The following is a 23,962-nucleotide window of genomic DNA, read 5'->3' as shown; positions in this document are numbered from 1 at the left end:
TTTCTTGCAGCGTTACAAATAAAAACGACTGAAAACAATTGATTTGGATTATTTTTTTATTGCAACTGTTCATACAATTTAAAAGTGCACAGTTTATTATTACTTTGTATGCCCACCCCTTGATTTGATGACAGACTTGATCCTACGGGGCATAGAGCTAATCAAGTTCTGAACAGTAGCTGGTGAAATATCATTCCATATGTTCTGTAAATGGGCCCAAAGTGCATCCTTATTGCTAGGGTTTGCTCCTTGCAAGTGTTTAAACATTATTTCCCACAGGTGCTCTATGGGGTTGAGGTCTGGACTCTCGGCTTGCCAGTTCAGTACCCGTATATCATGATCCTCCAGATATGCAGTCACAAGCCTTGCTTTATGGCAAGGAGCATTGTCCTGTTGGAACAGGAACTCTTCTCCATTGCCAAAAAGCAAATTGGCTGATGGCAGCATACAGTTCTCGAGAACCCTGACATACTGGTGTTGATTCATGGTATCCTCACACCTGTACAACTGGCCAACCCCTGCCCAGGACATGCAACCCCAAACCATTATGGAACCTCCCCCGTGCTTAACTGTTGGAACAATGCACTGTGGGATGAACTTTTCCCCGGCTTTCCTTCTTACATAAGCCCTTTTAGCCCCACAAAACATCTGGAATGAGCTTTCATCGCTCCACAACACCCTTTTCCACTCCTCAACACCCCAGTCCTTATGTCGTCGCGCAAAATCCAATCGAGCTTTCTTGTGGGCAACAGTCAAAAGAGGTTTCTTGGCCGCTACACAACCTTGTAGACCGACCTTCAGGAGTCTCCTTCTGACTGTGCTTGTAGATATGTCCACTGCCGACTGTTTCCTGATGTCTGATGATGTCATTCGACGATTTTTCATACTCATACTAACTAACATCCGATCCTCTCTGACCGTGGTCTTCTTTGGCCAGCCGTCCCTGGGAAGATCACGTACGGAGTTGGTTGCGGCATGCTTCCTCACAATTCCAAATGCAGTCAGGTAGTGGATTTTCATTATTTGTGCCACCTTCCGATACGAATATCCCTCCTTAACCTTCGCCAACACCTCACATCTCTGTTCCATCGTCAACTTTCTATACGGAGTCATGTCTGAAAAATGTAAACAAAATTTTTAAATAATATAAAATAATAAAAAGTAGTAATAAATATCAAAAGTGAAATAGTATAAATATAAAATACATAATAAATCATGTTATTACAATTGTTATTTCTACAGAATATGACAATTTTTAAATTTTATTGACCAAAAATTCCAATTTTGTTACATGATATTAAAAAACAATTTTATGGGCTAAAATAACCAAAATCTCATGCTTTCCACATAAATCCATAAGTAAAATACTATAAAACTACATAAAATGTCATTAAATTACAATTACTAAACTAAACAATAGTTTAGAAATAAATTTTAACCTACCTGCTAAATCGCCAAAAATTGAAAATTCACCAATCGCCACGAGAAAACCCGATAAAAATGGATAAATATAAATAAAATAACACAAAATGTGTTTAAAAACAAAGTCAGCTGCTGAAGCAACCATTTAAATAAATAGTTATGAAGTATTCGCCAGATGGCAGGACCCTATGGCGTTTTAAATGCACTGTAAGCTTGTTTTCGACGCTGTTATAATGACTTTTGCACACCACAGTATATATATATATATATATATATATATATATATATACTAGCTGGAGTTACCCGGCGTTGCCCGGGCCAATATTTAAACTGGCTTACCTGATATCTGTACACAAAAATGGGCCCAAAAATGGGCCCAAAAAATGGTCCCCTTGACCCCGGGGGTCAGGGTACGGGGTCAAAACCCAGCTAAGAACCTTCTCCCCCTCGAGGACTACCCCCATGCTAAATTTTATCGAGATCGGTGGATTTCCATAGAGAACAAACAAACAAACACACACACAAACACACATTGCCCTTTATATATATTAAGAAGATTAAGATAAGATAAGAAGATAAGATAGCTGGAGTTACCCGGTGTTGCCCGGGCCAATATTTAAACTGGCTTACCTGATATCTGTACACAAAAATGGGCCCAAAAAATGGTCCCCCCTGACCCCGGGGTCGGGGTATGGGGTCAAAACCCAGCTAAGAACCTTCTCCCCCTCGAGGACTACCCCCATGCCGAATTTCGATTGGTCCGGCGATTCGGATTTCTATAGAGAACAAACAAACACACACACATTGCCCTTTATATATATTAAGATATATATATATATATATATATATATATATATATATATATATATATATATATATATATATATATATATATATATATATATATATATATATATATATATATATATATATATATATATACTTCAGAATTTATAAGTCCGTGGCTCAATATCAGAACTAGTCATATTTGCGAGATTGTTAAGAATAGAGGCGTACACTTTCTGGTTATAATTTTCTCCCGTGGTACTCTCTGACAAGACTGCATAGACTTCTTTTAGCACATTAATAAGCAAATAAAATAATAAATATTTTGACAAAACTTTATAGTGACAATTTCATGAATAAATTTGGCAACCAAACCAACTTTGACTCAGAAGAGGATGAAAAGACAGTTTTTGTCGGAAACTATCAGCGCCAAAGACGCAAATCTGTTGTTGGATCATGCAGAAATGCTGTAAGTTTTGTTTATTATTATTATTATTATTATTATTGTTATTATTATTGTTATTATTGTTATTATTATAATTATTATTATTATTAATGTATATTAAGGTTTTGTGAAAGTTTAACTCTGCACATTTAATGTGATTCTTAATTTGAAATATAAAGAAATGATCTCTTATAATAAGTTTAGACAAAAGTCTACACTTATTATAGGATAACATTTTTTTTTCTTTTAGGTATTTTTGAACTTGATTTTGTTTTTCAAATTCAAAGAATAAATAATGACTAAATAAACTCAGAGCGCCATTCGATCATAAATTTGAGTCATGCCAAAAAGAATCAACCTGAGCGCGGTAACATGTCACAACTAAAAATCTGAAAAAACTTTACAAAACGAGTACCTCTTAAACGGAGTTATCAATTTTATTAATTTAAAAAAAAAAATTCTGTCTCTTGGCACGTATTCGATATTTTCCCATTTTGGGTAATCTTGGATAGAGAGCGAAAGCTAGAACAGGCCAGAACACAATTTTTTCGTTTTTATGAACCTTATTAATGAACTTCTTTAATTTAACCAGATATTTGTAAATGTACATATCCTTATCGACTGCTTGACCCGAAAAGAGTAATTTAATGCTTTGAGACTCTTTTTTTGGACAAGGTCATACAAAAGAATAACTTTGGTTCGTATTTGTTATTTATATTTTTAGTTTTACTATAATAGGCGTTGTGCCTGGATAAGAAATATAATACCTTGTGTTGCCAGAAAGCCCAGTGTAGTTTAAAGGAAAATATGACTCGTCACCAAGAATTGCATTTTTTCGAAAAAATGCAACCAATTTTCGACACTTAGGGCGCACAGCTGCTTTCTGAGCCAATACTTTTTATGGCACTTTAGTTTTTTTGCAATAACAAATACTAATCTTTTCGTTTATAATTTTGAAAATTTACTGCTGGGAAACATTGAACATCTGGGCTAAACTATACTTTCAAACACCGTCCTTTTAACTGATCAACTTTTCTAAGCGTTTTAATTGTTTCTTAGGTTGTTTTTTGCAGTTGTCGACCACTTCTGACCTTTGTTTCTATTAAAGTATATTGTAGAGGAATACATTACCAACAAAATAGATAACGTTATAAAGTTATAAAACATTGCGAGACATATATATTAAAGCTAAAATGTTTATCCTGATTTTTAGTTGTAACATGTTACAACTAAAATTCAGAGATGTGTTATTCTCGTTTACGAAGCGAACGCTCAACTGCTACTAATTACTAACAACTGTTAGTAATTAGTAGCAGTTAAAGTCTAACTGTTGAAATGTTGTGTTTAGAGAGTATCAATTCTCGATATTTTTTTGATCCGGGAAGCGGGAAATTTAAAAATGATTTTTAAATCAATGTATAAACTAACTTTTAATAAAAAAAACGACATTCGTTTTTAAAACGTTATTTTATTTCAAATTTGTATGCATATACGGGTGGAGTAATTTTAAATTTTTTTCATTCCTCTTTGGATTCTATATTCTTGACAGGTCCTAATATTGGTAATATTTTTTCAAGATAAGCTGAATAATACGCTGAGTTTGAAAATAATATTTGTTTTTATTTAAAAGTAAAGGAATAAAAAATAGTCATTTTTTTCATTAAAAACGCCCGCTTTTAACAAAAATTTGGGTTTTAGGTATATCTTTGCAAATTTTGTTTAATATAAAAAATATTTTAAAAAACTTTTTTTTTATTTAATAAAATTATTATTTACAAAACATACATTTTTTTCTGCTTTTTTTAAGTCCAAGGTTGATGTGGTTTAGAAATAAAAAATGTAAAAATATAAGGATCTTTTAGAATTTAATAATTCAAAAAGAACCTCAAGAGCTCATCAAATCGGAAAATATTTTTTACTATCTTCTTATAATTAACAGACATCGATTCGCGTCTCAGGAATATTTTTTTTTGAACTTTTATTTTGTGCCGCGAAAATTGCTCCACCCTAGTATGCATATTTAAAATGTGTAATACATATATAGAGAAAAATTAATTTCACTTGAGCAAATCATATTTTGAACTTATTTGGTTAGGAAATAACTTTTTAAATCTGTGAGATAGTCTAAAGATCAGTCGCAAAGCGATGATCTTTGTTTTGAGCAAAAGTGAGACGACAATGAAAATACTTTCTCACTTTCTATTGAGGTTGGTTGTACGTAAGTTAAGACAGCTTTTTCAAATTATTTGTAATATTTCCAGTGTTCTCATACATTTCAAATTCTTTTTTGAGGTTTTTGTTAAAATATATAGTTATAGCACACTTTTTAGGTTTATATGCTGCATTTACAGCTATCGCCAACCTGTCTTTAATATTTGTAACTTTTAAGCAATTATTCTCTTTAAAGGATTTTAGTATTTTTACTGAATAATCTATTAAGTCATTCGCATAAAGAATAACTGCAGCTTTTGAAGACGAAGGTAGATCAGGAGTAGAAGTTGAATATAAATCGCGCGTTTGGAGGCTAGTCACAAAATCTTGATTTGTTCGCTCTATAACGCAAAAAGACAGAGCTAACAAAATCTTCTTTGAAACTGTATCCTTGTTGTTACGCAAGGGAATCAAACAAAAGTTTAAAATTGCATCATTGTTGTTACGCAGGTAATCAAACAAAAGTTTAAAAGTGCATCATTGTTGTTACGCAGAGAACCAAACAAAAGTTTAAAAGAGCATCAGCTGTTATCAAATTTGCATCACTTAATGCTTCTTCAGCCATTTTAATTGGTTGAAAAGCGTTGGAAACATTTCTTAGAACTGAAACATAAAGATTGTTAAACAGCTCTAGGGAATTCAACTCATTTAATGTTTTTTTCACTGCATCCATCGCTTTTAAAAATCTTTCAACCATTGTCACAATGCTTTCCATCTGGTCCGGCAATATAGCAGTAAATTGAGTTTAATTCCGTGCACTACTTTAATATAGTCTTGTAAAATAGAATTTCTTTTAAACGAATCTTTAAAAAACTTAACTCTTTTTCTAATCATTTGTAAAGCCGCATTTATATCTCCTTTTTCATATATTTGCGGTTCAAAATCGTTTAGATTATCATTTTCAGATTCGCTAGAGTTATCACCGGAAAATCTAGATTCGTTTTTTAAAGAATCAATGTGACGAACATTAAAACTTTCATTTCTTTCATAAATAACGTTCATTTCAGCCAAGTTTATGCCGTGGTTATAACATAATTGTTATAAAACCAGATAATGTACCAAATTTGATCATTACTGCAGCAGCATCAGTGGTTGATACAACAACATCCGAAGAGATAATTGCAAACTCTGATAGTTTCTCTTTAACTAGGTCAACTGTTACTTCAGCTGTACAACTTCCATGAATTTTAACCAATCCAAGAATAATAAATAACTCATTGAAATGAATACTGATATTCAAATATTTTCGATTGCGTAGACTTGTCTGTTCATCAAACCTTTAGTATAAATTTTCCACTTTTTCTTTATATGATTTTATTTTAACAATAATTTCATTTTTTTCCATAGCAAAATGTTTATGAATTAGTTTTATTACATTGTTTTTACATTTTGAAAGATGATATTGTTTTTTACTTAATGCTTCACAATGAATACTTTTGCATATTCCGTAAATTAAAAATCCATCAACGGCCGCAAGTCTAGCCACTACCGCTGCTAAGGACTATTTTTTAGAAAAAAATGATGCAAGAGACTTCCTCGCTTTTGCAGGGGTTGTCTCACAGTTACTTAAAATAGCAATTTGATCGTCATTTAAGTTTCTTTTTTTAATATTAATGATATGAACATATTGCAAATTTCTTATTAATCCACTGGTTGACAAGTCCTTGCAACTTTATAGTTTATTCGGACATTTCAAACACTTGGCTTGTTCGGCTGCTTTTTCATTGGAAAAATATTTCCACACTTAATTAGCTATGATTTAATCAATGTTTCGGCGGTTCTAAATTAAAAAAAAAAATTTAAAATATTAAAACAAAGAAATTAGTTTTGGGGTTAGAGAAAATAGTATTTTGAAATTTACTTAACCTATACCTGGAGAACTGAATATTATTCGAAATTTTTGTCGAATAATAAATTTAATTACAAACTTTAAAGAGTAACTAGCGTTACGTATTTGAAATATGTGTTTGTTGTGAATCACGTTTTACAAGCTACTGGGGAGCATTTAGCATTTTGTATTAGAAATAATAACTTTTATGTTTGCTTTAAATCACGTCTAATAAAAAAAATTTTGATTTGATTTTTCAGATTATACACATTAAATATGTTTGTGGACATTAATATATTTTTATTTTAAATAAATAATTATCCTAATATAATAAAATATATTCACAAGTCATTCTTTGATTTTAATTTTTTCACCTGGAAACTTCGGTAATTTTTCCGGGTAACGGAAAATATGAAGTATAAAAAATTCCCGGAACTCCCGGGAAGAACCCTCTAGTTGTGTTACTATTGCTTACGAAGCGAACGTTTAACCGCAGCAAATTTGAAACAAAATTAAAAACTTAATGAAAAAAAATTTATCAAGTTTTTATTTTTTTATAACATCTTAAACAGATAAACCTAGTTTGTCTAATATTAATTGGATATATTTGGCAAAATACAACATTTCGATTATATTTTGCTAACAGTTCATAAATGTTAATCACGAGAGATTATATTAAAAAACCTAGTTGGGCACAATTTAAGCAAAAAATTATTGCCGATTTACAGGTAAAGTCACAAGAAATTATATAAGTAAATTGAATTTATTATCCGTATAACGCAAATAAAAATTTTATATATTACGCAAATAAATCTGGTTAAATCAAATGCTATTCTGAACTTACGATAGAGATTTTTGAAAAATTTAATACTTTTGCATATGAATTGTGTACACAGTAGTATTTTATATGTTACGTTGTAGATTGTTTATAAATAAACTAATTCCAACTTTTTATCAGAAAATGATAGCTCCGTCTAACTTTTGGGATATAAAACCAGTTTTTCATATCCTAGTATTTGACATTTTAACTTCCTGATTAAAATCTCTCAGTTCTTTTTCATCCCATGTAAACATCAGCTCTTTTTCCATACTCACGTAAATGTATTTATGAAAAACTAAACTTTAACAACTAAACTAATACAAAATCCTACGGCAAACATTCCTTTAAATACTCTGCATTAATGGACTGGAATCAAATTCAAAATAAATTAAAATCAATCCCTTTTAGCAATATTAAAAAATATGTTCTCAAAACCAAATTAAAATACTACTTGCTACATCAAAATAAATAGAAACAGCAATAGTATCACTGGTGATAATAGATAAATCACCATATAAATTATATAAGATACAAATATGAATGTAGACTAATTGCAACCTTCTGTGAGTGTATTATTTATTTTATTTGCTTCTTTTTTTTCTTTTCTTTCTTTTGTTTTGTTTTGTTTTGTTCATGGTCGCTCTCCTCGATTTAGCCTAGCTATATGAGAGTAAACCATCCAGAATGTAGACTGTACAAATATTTTTTATAACGTATAACATTCTTGTGTAAAACATCTATATTTCTGGTAAATATATTGCTTTTTGTTGTTGTTGTTGTTGTTGTTTATAACTTTTTACACGAAAAGGTGTAATTGTAATCAATTGCAAGAAACTAATACAACTTTGATTGTGCATAAAGCATCCTTTAAGCGCTTGAAGATTTATTTTTTGCTAACGACTTTATTTTTGTAATTTGTATGACTTTTTTATCAATCGGTTTGTTTGCGTTGATCCATGGGTATCCATTGATTAATGTTACAAAAACATATTCACTAATGCTATTAAAAAAAAAAAAATTCTTTATATTCTTTAATATTCGTTTAATGATGGCATCATTGTTTTGCCAACGTCATTTTTTTATAGAAAAGTTTAATTAATATTTAATTTTATTGTTGTGAAATAAACGCTAAAATTGTTGGAATGATATTTTTTTTTCCTTTATTGATGATTGCTTTATATAAATGTATTTTCTAAACTCGCTCACAATGTTTATTGTTAAACGAAAACAAAACAAAAACGAAAAAAGAAAGAGAAGAATGAAGAATGTTATAACTTAATAATATAATGTAAACATTTAAGAAATTATGCTTAAGTAATTTTTCTTTTGACCATGAATCAAACTACGAAATGGTTTTTGGAAGAATTGCCATAAGAGTTTTTCCAGCAAATACGGTAAGTGATTAGATTGTTGCATATAAGCAAACATAAATTATATAAAAGATAAAGAGATTAAGTCAATAGTTAAAAAGTATTTAGGCGGTATATTTTGTTAATATTTTCATATTAGTAGTTCTTATATTATCTGTATCATTAATTTAGATATGTGATAAACTTGTATTATTTATAATATTTTTTCACTTTTATTTATTACCCTTACACTTTCATTTTTACCAATGAACAAGTGATTGTAGTGCGTTCGAATTCAATTTTAGTACGTTCGAATAAAAAGATGGTTACTTAAAAAAATCCTACAAAATATATTTATGCATACATATGTTTACATGTACGTATATAAATGTGTATGTTTGGATATAAATTAGTACGTTCATAAGTTTTCATGCATAATACTCTTCTTGCTTTTTTCAAAAAAAAATTTTGTATTTTGTAATGATCTACATTTTTGTGGAACTGAACATTTGTGATCTAACTCACTGCTCCACCAAAAAGAAAACTGTTATGAATAGTGTAAAGTTTAAACTATGCTACTGCAATATTACGCTGCTGCATTACTTCCGAACGGCTAAAAAACAAACAAAGATGAAAGACAATTTTAGCAATGTATATATATATATATATATATATATATATATATATATATATATATATATATATATATATATATATATATATATATAAGTGATGTACCCACTTTTTGCAAAATCAGAATCAGTATCGGCATCGGTCTTTTTTTTATTAGTTACTAATTTTCAACCCGATGGCATTTTAATATTTTAATCCTGCATTATGATAATAATTGAATAATAAATAAACTAAACTTTATTCATTGCTTAGAATTTTTCTGAGAAATTGTTTATTTTGACATTGTTTACAGACAAATTTGTTTATTCTTAAGATGATGCTTATAAGCTTTAATTTAACAGCTGAATGTACATATACTTCTACTACCATAATGTTGTTTTTAGAATAATTTTATTTTGTGATGTTCTATTGTAAAAGTAACTTATTTAGGCATTGTTATGTATATGTGCAGTGACGGATCCAGGATTTTTTGGTGAGGGGGGGGGGGGATGTTGATACCAAAAGGGATGGGGGGGGGATGTTGATACCATTTTGGTGCGGGGGGGGGATGTTGATACCATTATAACAGCCAGAAATAGCTGATGCGCCATCATAACCTTGACCTACTAAGTAAGTAAGGTCAAGACTATGTCCTTTCAGAGTTTGAATAATTAGTTCACCTAACCCTTTACCACTAAGATCATTAGCTTTCTTAAAGTTTAAAAATTCTGTTAATAATTATATATATATATATATATATATATATATATATATATATATATATATATATATATATATATATATATATATATATATATATATACATATATCTATATCATATTGTTTAAACTTACCTTAAAATTTAAATGTTTTTTAAAGTTTTTGAGTGCGAAAAAAAATAAAGTACCAGAAAGTAAAATTGTGCGGCGCAATGGTTTCTTTTTTGTATGGTTAAATCAAAGTGAAAAAAAAATGAATGAAACATTAGGCATTTCTTATGGAAGAATTTAAGATCAAGAGCGCAAATTATTTCAATAGTTTCAATACTTTGATTATTTCAGGGTATGTATTTTTTGGTGGTGGTGGTGGGGGGGGGGGGGGGGAATGCTTACCCCATCCCCCACCCCCCAACCTCCTGAATCCGTCACTGTATATGTGTTTAAGTATAGCCTTCTATATTTATATATGATTGTTGTTTAGATATCTAAATTACTAATAAATTAAAAAATAATTTTAAGTAAACTGCTTAGTACCATATTTGCGAGTTGAAAGTTGTTATTACAAAAAGCGTTCCGCAAAATAAGTTATACTCCAAGTTTAAAAAATCTGAAAAAAATTCCTGGTATTTTGTAGCTAAATATACTCGTATCACTGTGGCTAGTAAGTCATGTATTGTTATTGTTTTTCCCAGTTTTTCCAGCCAATAATTTTAAAACATACAAGTCAATCAATAACTGGTACAAAAAAGGTTGCTCACAACAAGATACCGTGCGGAGGAAATATTAAAACTAGAATTCTATTTTCAAAACAATGGCATCCTATGTACAAAGTTTTTTATAATAATCAATTAAGAGTAAAACTGGATCTTTGCTCATACATCCGAGTAATTTTTTTATGTTTTCAAACTTTTTAAAACAATAACTTGCCACCAAATCACTTACTAGACTGTTGGCTCAACAATTACTATCAATTAATCGTCTTTTTATAGTTGTGTAATGGAACCATGGTTTGATAAATATAAAGACAGATAGGACTAGGTTTACAATATAATACACCACTCACAGTTGATTATGTTTAATACACCATAGCTGTTATCTATATCTAGCTAAAACACATAGTCTCGCTTACTTTTCAGTCTTGCTTACTTGTTTCTTGTGGTGCTATAAGATTAGAGGCTTGTTACTGCCATTATGTTGACTTTATGAAGATTATAAATTCTAACAAGAGTAAAGGTGAGCGTTTGTAACTAATAAAAAGTTTCAAGGCTCAATAATTCCTCCAACCGGCGATATATCCAACGTCGGTGAGAAAAGTTATGAAAAATTCTTTATTATATGCTTTTCTGAGGTATTCTGCAAAAAGATTGTTAAATTTTTATGGACTTAAAAAAAAAAAAATTATGGTTTTTAACTAAAACTTCTTAGTTGTCAAAAACTGGCTTCAAACGTGCTGATTAAAAAGTGTATTTTTTTTAGAAACCTTGTATTAACAAGAAAATTTAACATTTAACATTAAAGCTTGTATTAACAAAATCAATTTATTGTATCAGCCACCGTAAATCATTTACCTTGTACTAATAAACCCAATCTTGTCGTTAGGACTTTTTGCTGTTTCAGGTATGATACTTTCAGGCATTGTGCAAACTATATACTTAAGTGTGTTCATGCTTATATTGAAAGAGAATGTTTTGCATGAAACTATGGTGATTGGAGCCTGGGAACAAAAATATCCCAAATGGTTGGTTACTCTGGTCCGAATTTTAGTAAATAAAATTAATTTTTTTAACATAAAATTCTAAACTTTAGTTAATCGACAGGTTTTAGTTCATAATTTTTTAATGTTCAAAAGTTATGACTATTTAAAACAACCAAGGGTAGGGAGTGCGGAAATTTAAAGTGGTCATAACTTTTGAGCGTTAAAAGATTATTAAATTAAGCTTAAAACTTGCCGAAAAAAATTAAGTTTAGTATTGTATATTATTTGGAGTATTTTAGTTCTCTGGCTCCTATCACCGCATTTTTTCGCAAAACATTCGCATTTAATAAAAGCATAAATTTACTTAACTTTGGAGTTTAGGCAATAGTTGAAGGTATTTAAAAACATCAACAAAAAAAATCCTAATAAAAGTGTATAACCCCCTACCGGTATTTTATAACGAGGAACTCTGTTTTTTTAATTTTTAGTTGACAAAAAAAATACACCATCACCACTCCCCTAATTTTTTAAGATTAAAAAAAATGATCATATGAGAGCAGGGACGGCCCTGCTCTCATATGATAATTTTTTCCTTCTGTTTCCTGTTCTTGAAAAATAGACAGATTAAAACCCGCCTTAACATTTGCATATAGAAAACGTTAAAGGTTAAATAAAAATTTTGTTGGCAACGTTGATATACAATGCATCAAACTCTGTTTAAAGATTTAGTTAACCCATGGAGTTCATTGTCCATGACAGCGCGAAAAACGCGGTCTAGCACATGGTGTTGGCAACTGATGAACTTGGGTTTGGGGTGACGTTTTTTTTCGAACATTTGCTGCAGCCAAACAACAACGCCTATCTTCTTGCCGGTATTCGCGTTTGTTGTGTCGGCAACAATCATCACAACTGATCCTTACAGGTTGAACTCCTCTAATATATACTGTAGTCCTTCTGCAATTGTTTGAGCTTTCCCATCTTTCAATTTTAGCGCAGTCACTTAATTTCTTTAGATTCATTCTTGAGTACCAAGGCTTATATTCAAAGCCCTCAATGTGTTTGTCGTCAAAGTGTATGCTGCACTTCTCCAGATGAAGCGTGCTCATCAAGTGTTTCTTTACCTGAGCAGCTCTCGTGTAGATAGTCTTGTGGAATGCTGATTGACATGGGATTGGGATTTCAATGCCCTTACCAGAAAGCTGGCGGCACACCACTGCTACTCCGTGGGACGACTGCTTTGAGCATGTAACAAGACGTCTAGCAATGCCTGTTGGGTTATGCTTCCTTTTACTCATTGATGCTGCATTGTCATCCTCCCAAGGACTATCTCTACTGTTCTCGGATGAGTCCGTGCTACTTTCGGAACAATCAGGTAGCGCTAAGCTGGTAAGTGTGGACACAGTTGCATCCATTGCCCTCTTTCGCTTGGATGAGTGGATGGTATGGGCACTAGCAGGTTTGCCAGTCGAATAACCAACGTGACCTTTGCTCTCAATTTGCAGTTTGTAAATTTTCTCATCCTTTTTACCCAACCATTCACCTTTCATCTTGGTCATGTCAAACATTTTATTTAATGAATCAAAGTTTTGTTTTTTTCTGCAGCGCTCGTGGTCTTTCAGAAGTTTTGCTAGTTTTGCACAAATGACTCAATCAGATACATGTGGGAAGTTCAACGTTTTGCTCCATAGGTCTTTAAGCTCTACAGCAATTAAACCAATCCTCTCTCTCCGTTCTTTGACAGTGGATTCAAGAAATTGAAGCGTCCAATGACGTGGTGTTTCAGGGGCATACGACTCCGTTCGCTCAAGGGTGCTTCATTAATTGCCACGTTGCCTCTTGATTTTGGGGCTTGAAACTGGACTAAGTTCATTGTCCAGGTTTCCTTGTTCTTCTCCGTGTTAGAAGAGCTCTTGTTAAACGACATGTTATCTTCTACTCAGCAACTGAAATAGGTAAGGCCTTAACGTCAATATTTATTACGTAACAAATTAAAGAGACTGTGACGGCGCACAGCGTTATACGATGTTCTGGAAAATTCGATACATTTCTCTGCTACATATTATTGCACAAGTCGGTTTCATGACTTTTGTTATATACAGTATACACAGTATATATATAATATATATATATATATATATATATATATATATATATATATATATATCTATATATATATATATCTATATATATATATATATATATATATATATATATATATATATATATATATATATATATATATATATATATATATATATATATATATATATATATATTAGGCTGGGGTGAAAATAAACAAAAGTGTGAACTTCATCACAAAAAACCATACATATTTGCCAATCCATGTATAAAACTAAAAGCATTTGTAAAAAATAGAAATGCTTATCTAGAAGTGCCCCATTTTGACCCTTAAACATCAGATAGATTCCTAATACTATAGAAAAAAAATTTATTATTAATATTAAAGAAAAAAATTTCAAAAATAGTAATTATTTTGTATTTAGATTATTAGTTTACATTTTAATGCGTAAAGATTTCTTAACATTAATAAAAAGAATTTTTTTCTTGTTTTTGATGTTCACGATGTTCACGATGTTTTTCAGTCTAATTTTTTAGAGATGTTTTTAAAAAACATGATTATTATTTTTAAAATTTTTATAAAATTTCGCTTCATTTGAGACCCAACATAACATATTTTTGACGAAATTTTTTTTCTATAATATTAGGGACCTGTCTGATGTTTAAGGGTCAAAATGTAGGTATGTATGTCAAAATGTCGGTATGTAAATGCAGTAGTGGTGTAGTGGTAAAGCGCTCGCTTCATAAGTGAGAGGTTCCGAGTTCTATCCCCACCACGTCCCTGGTAGTACCGCGTTCAACTTGTTTCTCCGTGCAGCGGCCTTGTTTGTCAAGGTTCGTGATTTCGGAGTTATAGAGTTGAGAGAGGGTTATAACCACTATTAAGTAGCCTCCTCATCTGTAGTGGCTTTATCGGCCTTGAGGAGGTGAATAATAAAAAAAAAAAAAAAATAAAAAAAAAAAAATGGGGCGGTTTTCCATGTCCTATATTAATACTTTTGATATTTTTTGTTCATTTACAGTTAGACGCAAAAAAAATTCTTTGATAGATCAAACTTTTATTTTCACCCCAGCCTAATATATATATTATTATTTTCACCCCAGCCTAATATATATATTATTAAACAAATCTAAATACAAAATAATTACTATTTTTGAAATTTTTTTCTTTAATATTAATAATAAATTTTTTGGGGTAAAAAAAATATATATATACAATATATATATATATATATACTTTTTCTAAAAGCATTTTTTTAACCAATTGCGCCTATTTCTATTTAACTTATTGCAATGAGAGAGGTGCCTATTCTCGATGACACGACATCGTAGACACTAATTTTTTGCTTTTTGTTTAACAATAAAAAAACATAAAGTTTAATTAATTTAGTAAACTTGAAATAATTATAAACTTATAAAAAAGATATAAGAAGTTACTTATAAAAAAAATCTGATAAAACTGATTGCTCAAATAATAATTTTATACTCCATTAATACGCACGCACAAAGAGACATATATATAAACATACATATAAACATAAATGCAAACATACAGGGAAAACCGGGGCAAGATGGCTTTTCATATAACAACTCAACAAAAAAACTTAAAAATGGGTGAAAACAAAACTTTATTTACATCTTGTATTTTAAAACACCAATTGGTTTTTTTAAATATTATTAACGCAATTTTATCAGTCATGAAGCAATAATTGCTTCATTACTGATAGTTTTGCGATAACTCAGGCCTTTTAAAATGTTCGCCATCTTGCCCTATCTTTCCCTATAAGCGCACACATATAGATAATGTATTTCAGTTAATAGTTTAAATCAACACTAGAAAAAATGCAAAGGGGAGACCGGGGCTAGTTGGCCGCAGGAGTAAGTTGACGAACTGCGTTTATCTTTAGAGCCTTTCATCAGAAAGTGTCAAAAATGACACAGAGCCTTCCTAATTGACCAATTCATCATTCACTATAGTATTGTCAGGACTCGCGCATGCGCATGGGAGATATTAAAATTTATGCATTTTTTGAACAAAAACGTAAATTTTGGATTATCGCTTCCTTTTTACTTTACAAAGAAAATAGTTGGTTGTATGAAAAAAAAATTAGTGTAAAAGTTCCAGTCACAATTGGTTTACTATATCCAGTCAGACTTTTTTCAAAGTTGCCGTTTTTCAGAATCTATAGATTGTTTATTGAATAAAGGCTTTCGGGGTAAGTTGACAAAATTTTCACAAGGTAAGTTCGCTCATAGCATTTACTATGGAAAAAAAAAAGTATTATTATAAAATTAAATAATTTTTTTTAATTTTTAACAATATTAAAAAAGCTTACTCTTACAAAAAAGTTTATAAAAAATTTTTTTGAGGTTTTTTTTTACAGATAAAAAGTGGGATTCTGTTTTGGCTGTGATACGTACTAATATTCGGTACCAGCTAAGAATAATATTAAATTTTTGGCTTAAATTTGTTGTCAAAATTAATAGTAAAAAAATTTCTATTAATTTTGCACTTAATAGTACATTATTAATCATTTTCTTAGTTTGCGCCAACTTACCCCGTGGCGGGGTAAATTAGCGCAATTTTTTTTTTTTTTTTGAGGGACCGGGAAGGCCCCAAGAATTTTTTTTTGTAAATGGATACAAATTTTATCAGTTACCCTAATTCATACTCTTTGAGACTACACTTTAATATTTAAAAAAAGATGTGCTGTTAGGGCTGGAGAGCTCATAGAGTAAAAACCGAGCCAGCTAGCCCCGGTCTCCCCTACTCCAACCCAAAAGTCTGTCAAATACTAGTTTAATCTTAAAATGTAAATACTCAAAACTTTTATGTACTTACGTACCTGGCTAATATAATAGCTAAATAAAATTTCCTCAGTTTTTTCAAATGTTCATATTTGTACACAATTTTACTTAATGTTGATAACTTTTGCCTGTTATAATTTGTTAACCTAGTTTTTATTTATTTTATTTATTTAACATTATATTTTGCCGTTTAATAAATATAACAGTTTCCATAAATTTACAACTAAGTTAATGGCCGGAGCAAGAAGAAGGCATTAGGTCGGGTGAATAACAATGAGCAATTGCTTTTACTCAGTAATTGATCAGCTTTACGTAAATAAAAACTAAGCAGTTTTGCTTAAATTTTTATTCACGTAAAGTTAAGCAATTTACTCAGTAACTGTTCAGCTTTACGTGAATAAAAAGTAAATCAAAATTGCTAAAATTTTTATTCACGTAAAGCTGACCAATTACTGAGTAAAAGCAATTGCTTATTTTTATTCACCCGGCAGGAATAATTACCTTGTTCTTCAGTTTTTAAATGATATATCTGATCTATTTTTAAAAGAAAGACTTATAATAGTATAAATAAAAATCTGTGTTTAATAAAAACTGTTTTTTTACGGAATTATAATAATGTTTGGGAATCTTTTCCACAATAGTGGTCTGCGATTCTGAATTGAATAAGAATTTTGTTTAGAATAAGATTTTGGTATAACAAAGTTGTTTGCGGAAAATCTTGTAGCATATTTATGGTGTATTTCTTTAAAATAAGTTTCAAATATTTTGGGGGAGAGTCCATATTTTGTTTTATACATGGACTGTAGAACAAGAGGGATGTTAAGTTTGAAAATATTCAGGGCATCAACTATACGTAAAAGAGGTTCACAAGGAATCGCTCTACCAGCTCCAGATATGATTCTAACAGCATGTGTTTGCTTGCTATAAAGTTTTTTTAGCTTAGTGTGATTAGTACTTGCCCACATGATGTTGCCGTAAGTTAAGTAACTTTGTATAAAGGAAAAACATAAACTTTTTAAGGACTTAAAATTTTTTTTTTTTTTTTAATTTTATTTTCGTCATTTTACACATTTTACAATGTTATATATAAATTTAAACAAATATATATAATTACAAGCTGACTGGGGCAAGTAGAAGTCAAAATGACTTATCATCAAGCCCCTATGTGAAATACAAAAAAATACAATTAAATTTTACATCTTCCAATATTATATAAAAGAGTGAAATTAATAAGTTTAAAAAAAAAAATTTGGTTAGAAATTTTAGAAGGTTAAAAAAGAACTTAGAGTTAAAAAAAAAAGAAATTTAAGATAAAGTTAAAATATAAAATAACAAATAAAAAATTACAAATCTGTACATATTCGTATACATATTAAAGACAATAAACAAAAAAAAAAAAACATTTTAATTCGCTTCATATGCATTTACATATTCAATACAATATTAAAATTAAATAAAGTACATAAAAAATTAAAAATACAAAATTATTTCGATTTTTTTTGAGATGAATGAGATGAAATGAGAGAATGTACGTAATGTTTAAATTTAGTAAGTGTTTTTTTATAGTTCTTTTAAATGTAGCAATAGATTTTTTTTTTTCATATTTTCGTCAAGAACCGAATTCCACAAGCGTGGTCCCCGGCATATAGTCGAGAAGTCAGATTTTTTGAGTGATGTTAGTGGGGTGTAGTAATTACTCAATGAATGTCTTGTTTCATATTTATGATTAATTCGAGTGAAACTTTTAAAAAAATATTTTGGAATCATTTCATTTTGAAGTTTAAACATAAATAACAAGTTATGGTATATATTTAGTTTGTATACATGTTTGTATACATACAATTAGAGCATTTATTTCCTTGAGTAACGGCTCGGCACTTTTTTTTTTAAGAGTTGCTTAACTCTATAGATCATGTCAATGTTTTTTGAGATTTTTTTTCTATAGAATTTATATGAACTTTCCAAGATAGATTTTCATCAAAGTTCACATCTAAAAAATTTACAGATATTTAAATAGTTATTGAAATAGTTATTTAAAAAATTACACTTTTTTCGGTGATGATTTTTGAAGTAAAAAAAAAAACATGTGAGCCTGGTAAGTAGTTTAATCAAAAAAAAAAGAGAAAAAATGATCTCTTTGACTATATAGTGGTATACACCACGATATCGTGGTATACACCACGATATAGTGGTATACACCACGATATAATGGTATACACCACGATATAGTGGTATGCACCACGATATAGTGGTATACACCACGATATAGTGGTATACACCACGATATAGTGGTATACACCACGATATAGTTGACTCTATGGTAGCTTTATAAAAAAGAAGCTTTATAAAAATGAAATGCAAAAAATAATACATATATGTCAAATTAATAATGTATAAAAGTAGATTTAAAGAATCACATTTTGCATATTATACGTATTTTCCTCAAGAGTACGAATTCACGAATAAGATAAGGCAGGTTTGAAATACAAAACTTATATTTCTATCTGATATTTAAAATATAACTATCGTTATATTTCAAATATCAAATAACATAAAAAATTAACATTTTTCAAATCATCTTATTCAAAAAAAAGACAACAGATTTATAATGTTGCTTTACAAATCACTGCAGCTGTCGCGTAATGGTTAGAGTACTAGCTCAGGTTTGTGGTTCAACGCCAGCTCTAGCATAATAAGCGACATTGGTAATGAAGAAGGCGTGAACTTCCTGGTTAAATACAACCCCCGGTGCTCTGTGAAGTGCCCTTTTACAGTTGTTATCTACGTTGTTTTGTGAGCCATATTCTATTGCTTTTTTCTAACCGAGCTTGCTTATCAAGCCTAACTCGTTCATCTAAAAAATCTTTTTTATAAAAACATTTTTAAATAAATATCTCCATTTTTTAAAAACAAATTTAAACAACTTAAATCAATGAATAACATTTTAAGGGATTCAAAATAAAAAGTTTATAAAATATAAACTCTGAAACAACTTACAAAAAAATGATGTAATCCGACAAAATAATTATGTACTCAAGAAAGATATGTTATGCAAGAAATATACATACTACATATAAAACATTATAAAAATTTTTAAATGTTTTCATTGTTATTTATTATTGTGATCTTTATTTATTATTGTGTTCATTATTTTCAATATTATTAAACTAATGTAAGTTTCGTAAATTTTTAAGCAGAAAAAAAAATCAGTTATGAACGTTTAATTTTATTTTTTCATTTTTACAACTTGAATTGAGTGATTTTATTTGATATTTTAAACTCATTTGCATTTTTAATATAAAATTATTTACATATCTAAATATTGTTTTTATGAAAACCTTTTTTTATTAACATATTTATTTGAAAATATTTGAAATCGTAAATCGTTTTAATTGTTCTTTGTTTAAATTTTTCGCAATAAACTTGGCGTAAAATTGTTAAAATATTGCTTGTTTGCGATACTATATTGTAAGATTTCGTCTTGATTTGATAAAAAAAAATAGTTAAATAATTTTCAAAACAATTACTTAGTGATTCTTCTAAAAAATTTTTCCAATGTAAAACATAAATCTTTATATTTGTGTGTGTGCTTGTGTGTGTGTATATAAATATATATATATATATATATATATATATATATATATATATATCAAGGGTGATCCAGACCATGTCGTAAGGAAGGGGAGAGGGGTAGGGGCAATTTTAAATTTTTTTCATTTTGGGGGGATTTAGATGATCTTGTAAGGAGGGGGGGGGGTGATTTTCAGATACTATGATTTGTAAATAAGTAATCACACAATTTTGAATTTGCACCACATAATTTTATTAAAATTTTAATTTTATTTAGACAACCTCACTATATTGTTTTCAAACAACTTGCTGTGTTTAACATATTTTCCCCTCAGTTTTATCTTGTTCTATCTACAAATGTAATAAATAAAATGTTCTGTCTAAAATATAAAATAAATGCAATATATATATATATATATATATATATATATATATATATATATATATATATATATATATATATATATATATATATATATATATATATATATATATATATATATATATATATATATATATATAAACGCATAAAGAAAACTTTTGTTGCAAATATACAAAGGCAAAGGAGGAGTCAATTACAACTTTCATAACAAAACTATGATAACGACAGATGGTAAAGATTAGATAAAAGGAGTTACAGATATAACAGTGGTAGCATATATAACGAAAACAATAGAAAAAATTTATAGAATACGCATATAATATAATAAATCAAAATTAAACTATGATTAATCAGGGTTATATTATTAAACTGCTATTTATTTATTTTTTAATGTTAGTCTTAAATGATGACTAAAAAATTTTTTATTGCTAAATAAAATTCTGCATATCAAAGTTAAACAGCACCATGTCAGCTTAGAGCCGATTTAAGCTAGTCACATGTCAACTTACAGCAGATTTAAGTAAGTTACATGTTTGTTTATGTTTTTCATTTTGAGTGGTTTGTTAAACGTTGATCAGATAAAATGCTAAATTAATTATAAGATTAGATGCTAAATCAGTTTTACATATACAGAGTTAGAAAATTTATAAAGAGTTAGAAAATTAAAAAAGAGATTAAAACATGAGTTTAAAAATTGAGTTAAAATATTGTGTTTATTTTCCAAAAGTTATTATTATTATGTACTGCACGTCATGGGAATGTAATATTTCGACATAATGTAGGCATGATGTAGCATACATTATATTATATTGACAAGATGTAGTCATCTCAAAAAAGTTTAGACATAATTTAATCTGCACAATACATTTTAAATAAGATGCAGTCAGGGGCAATTCTAGGAATAAAATGAGGTAAAGAGGGGGTGGGGGGTGGGGGGTGAATACTTAAGGCGTAAACTTGCTAATGCTCTTCCGCGGTGCTCTATTGAATGCCCGACTAACCAACTATATTCCTCAAAAAAACCGACTATAACTTAAAAATATTTTTTTGGGGAGGGGGTATTACATTGTTTTATTGTGTGTATGTGCGTGAGAGAGGGGATCAACCCCATTTCCTTCTCCCCCTCCCCCTACACACTCAAACACACCTGTAGAACCACCCCTCGATGTAGTCTATTCAACAAAATGTAATAATGGTGATTTTTAAATTTAAAGCATGTAAATAATATTATATTCATAATAAAAATAGAAGTAATTTGTTATTTGTAAACATTTTCAAATTTTCGGAGTTGTTGAGAAATAAAGTTTTGCACAATTGTATGAGTAAAAGTGGTAAGCACGAATGCGCTAATTAAAACTCAACTTTTAACGTAGAAAAAGTTAAAAATAATATCCTTTTTGTTAAAAATTTTGTATTTGAAAATTAATACCTACTAACCTAATTCTAAACCTAATCTAAATTCTGGTGGTCTTCGTTTTATAAGTAAAAACTTTTTTTCAAAATTATTTTTATAACTGTAGCATTAAAGGTTTTTATTTAAAAAATCTCAAGTTTAAGATTTTTTTTTTTAAACTTCAGAATAGTATTTTCTCCTATTATGGTTTCTTGTTTGTTGATCAACTTTTTATGAAAACTTTAATCAATTTTGACATAAAAGATACAATAATACTTCATAGGCATGAAAGGTAAAATAATAGTACATTGTATCTATTTACAAAAGATAAAGCGCGCTTAAAAAGATTCTCATTTTTTCCTTCAAACAGTAGGAAATACAGCGACTACATGACATTCTCTTTATTTCCGCTATTTTCCCATTTTTACGGATGGTTATGAAAAAAAATTTTTTTAAAAAAGTACTCTGTTTGATGTTTAATATATCACAATAAAAACTTTAGTATTGACTATCTTTTGCACTCAGTTATGATTAAATTGCTTTTAAAATAAACTAAAAAAAAAAAACAAAGCGTAAACTTGCTTTTTGCAAAACTATTGTAAAACTTAGTTAAATCCCCAAGTCTTGATCCCCTAAACTGAACCCAACCTAAATGTACATTTTTTAGATTTTTCATTATGTCAGTTATCAAATAATGACTTGATTTTAATAGCATTGTCAGTAAAATTTGGTTGGACAAGTCATGTCTTTAAAATATTCGCTTGAATGTACTAGTATTGTCTGTAAAATTTGCTCGGATTTGAAAGACTTGTTATCTAACATGTGTAAAAATCATTAAAAATTCAAAAAAAAAATTAAATATTGTGAAGTGGTTAAGCTTAGGTTAAAAAAATAAAATTTTAAAACAAAAAAACAGTTTTTTTTAGTTTTTATAAAAAAAGTACTGACTTTTTTTTTAAAAAAGAATCGTGTTTCCTGTAAAATGTTGTAAAGAATAAAATCAAAGAGCTCCAGTTTTGTTGAGTGAACAAACTGTTTTTTACACTTAGGCATTGTTCTCACTTCATAAATTTTTAATAATCAATTATCTATCAATTATTACCGAAACAAATGTTGTTTTGTGTGAACAAAACACTTTATTTTTTTATCAAGTAATGTTTATTTTTTTATTCTTGTGCCACAAGTTTTTTTTTTTAAAAACGCTAGAAAAAAAATTAAAAAAAAAAAATTTAAGTTTATTAGTTTTCGGTTGCGCTCACCTTTTAATTATTATTTAGCCAGCCGAAAAATGCTGCAACAAACGGTTTGAATTAACTACCCAAAAAATGATGCATCAAAAAATGATGCATCATTCTTGAATATATAGAATCGGAATTAGGAAAACTTAATATTTTTCTATTGAACTTTAATTATTCTGTTTTTATTTTATTATTATTTTAATGAATTTCATTAAATTTGAACGAAAGGTTAAACACTTTTTTTATTATTATTAATATTATACTTTTTAACTTTGACTCTAACGTATTGAAGTTAAACTTTGTGGACAGATTTATTGCTGCGACATTCTATTTTTGGACAGTGTTGAAATAGCATTCAAAATTTTTTGATTCTACATTCAAAAATATTTCAATTTAGTAAATGAGCATTTTTTTTCTACAGTTTCTTGAAAGATATATAATTTTTTTATTTTCAATTTATAAGATTATAAATATTTAATTCTTTTCTCAGATTATTCTGTAACTTTGAATAGAGTTGCCTGGCTGTTAAGTTTTGTAATTAAATCAGTTTTTATTTTCTAAAGGAAATATTTAAAATTAAAGTAGCAGAGTAAATCAGAGCACC

The 23,962-nt window shown here is 29.0% G+C and overlaps 1 protein-coding gene across 4 annotated transcripts in view; it reads left to right on the top strand.

The window, feature by feature from the left end:
- The window catches only part of LOC101241012 (potassium voltage-gated channel protein Shaw), a 50,424-nt gene that overhangs the window by 10,959 nt on the left and 15,503 nt on the right, over positions 1 to 23,962 (top strand). For 2 of the 4 annotated variants that reach the window (XM_065817404.1, XM_065817408.1), the window contains exon 2: positions 2,551 to 2,677. In XM_065817404.1, the coding sequence (XP_065673476.1) occupies positions 2,561 to 2,677 (117 nt within the window). In that variant the 5' untranslated portion in view covers positions 2,551 to 2,560. Of the gene's footprint in view, positions 1 to 2,550; positions 2,678 to 8,474; positions 8,907 to 21,162; positions 21,248 to 23,962 lie in introns of those variants that run through there. The other 2 variants (XM_065817406.1, XM_065817411.1) reach the window with 2 other exon arrangements.

Source organism: Hydra vulgaris, chromosome 14, assembly GCF_038396675.1.
Source record: "Hydra vulgaris chromosome 14, alternate assembly HydraT2T_AEP".
Taxonomy (NCBI): Eukaryota; Metazoa; Cnidaria; class Hydrozoa; order Anthoathecata; family Hydridae; genus Hydra; species Hydra vulgaris.
Note: the sequence above shows the minus strand (reverse complement) of the source record. Positions and strands in the feature narration are given on the sequence as shown.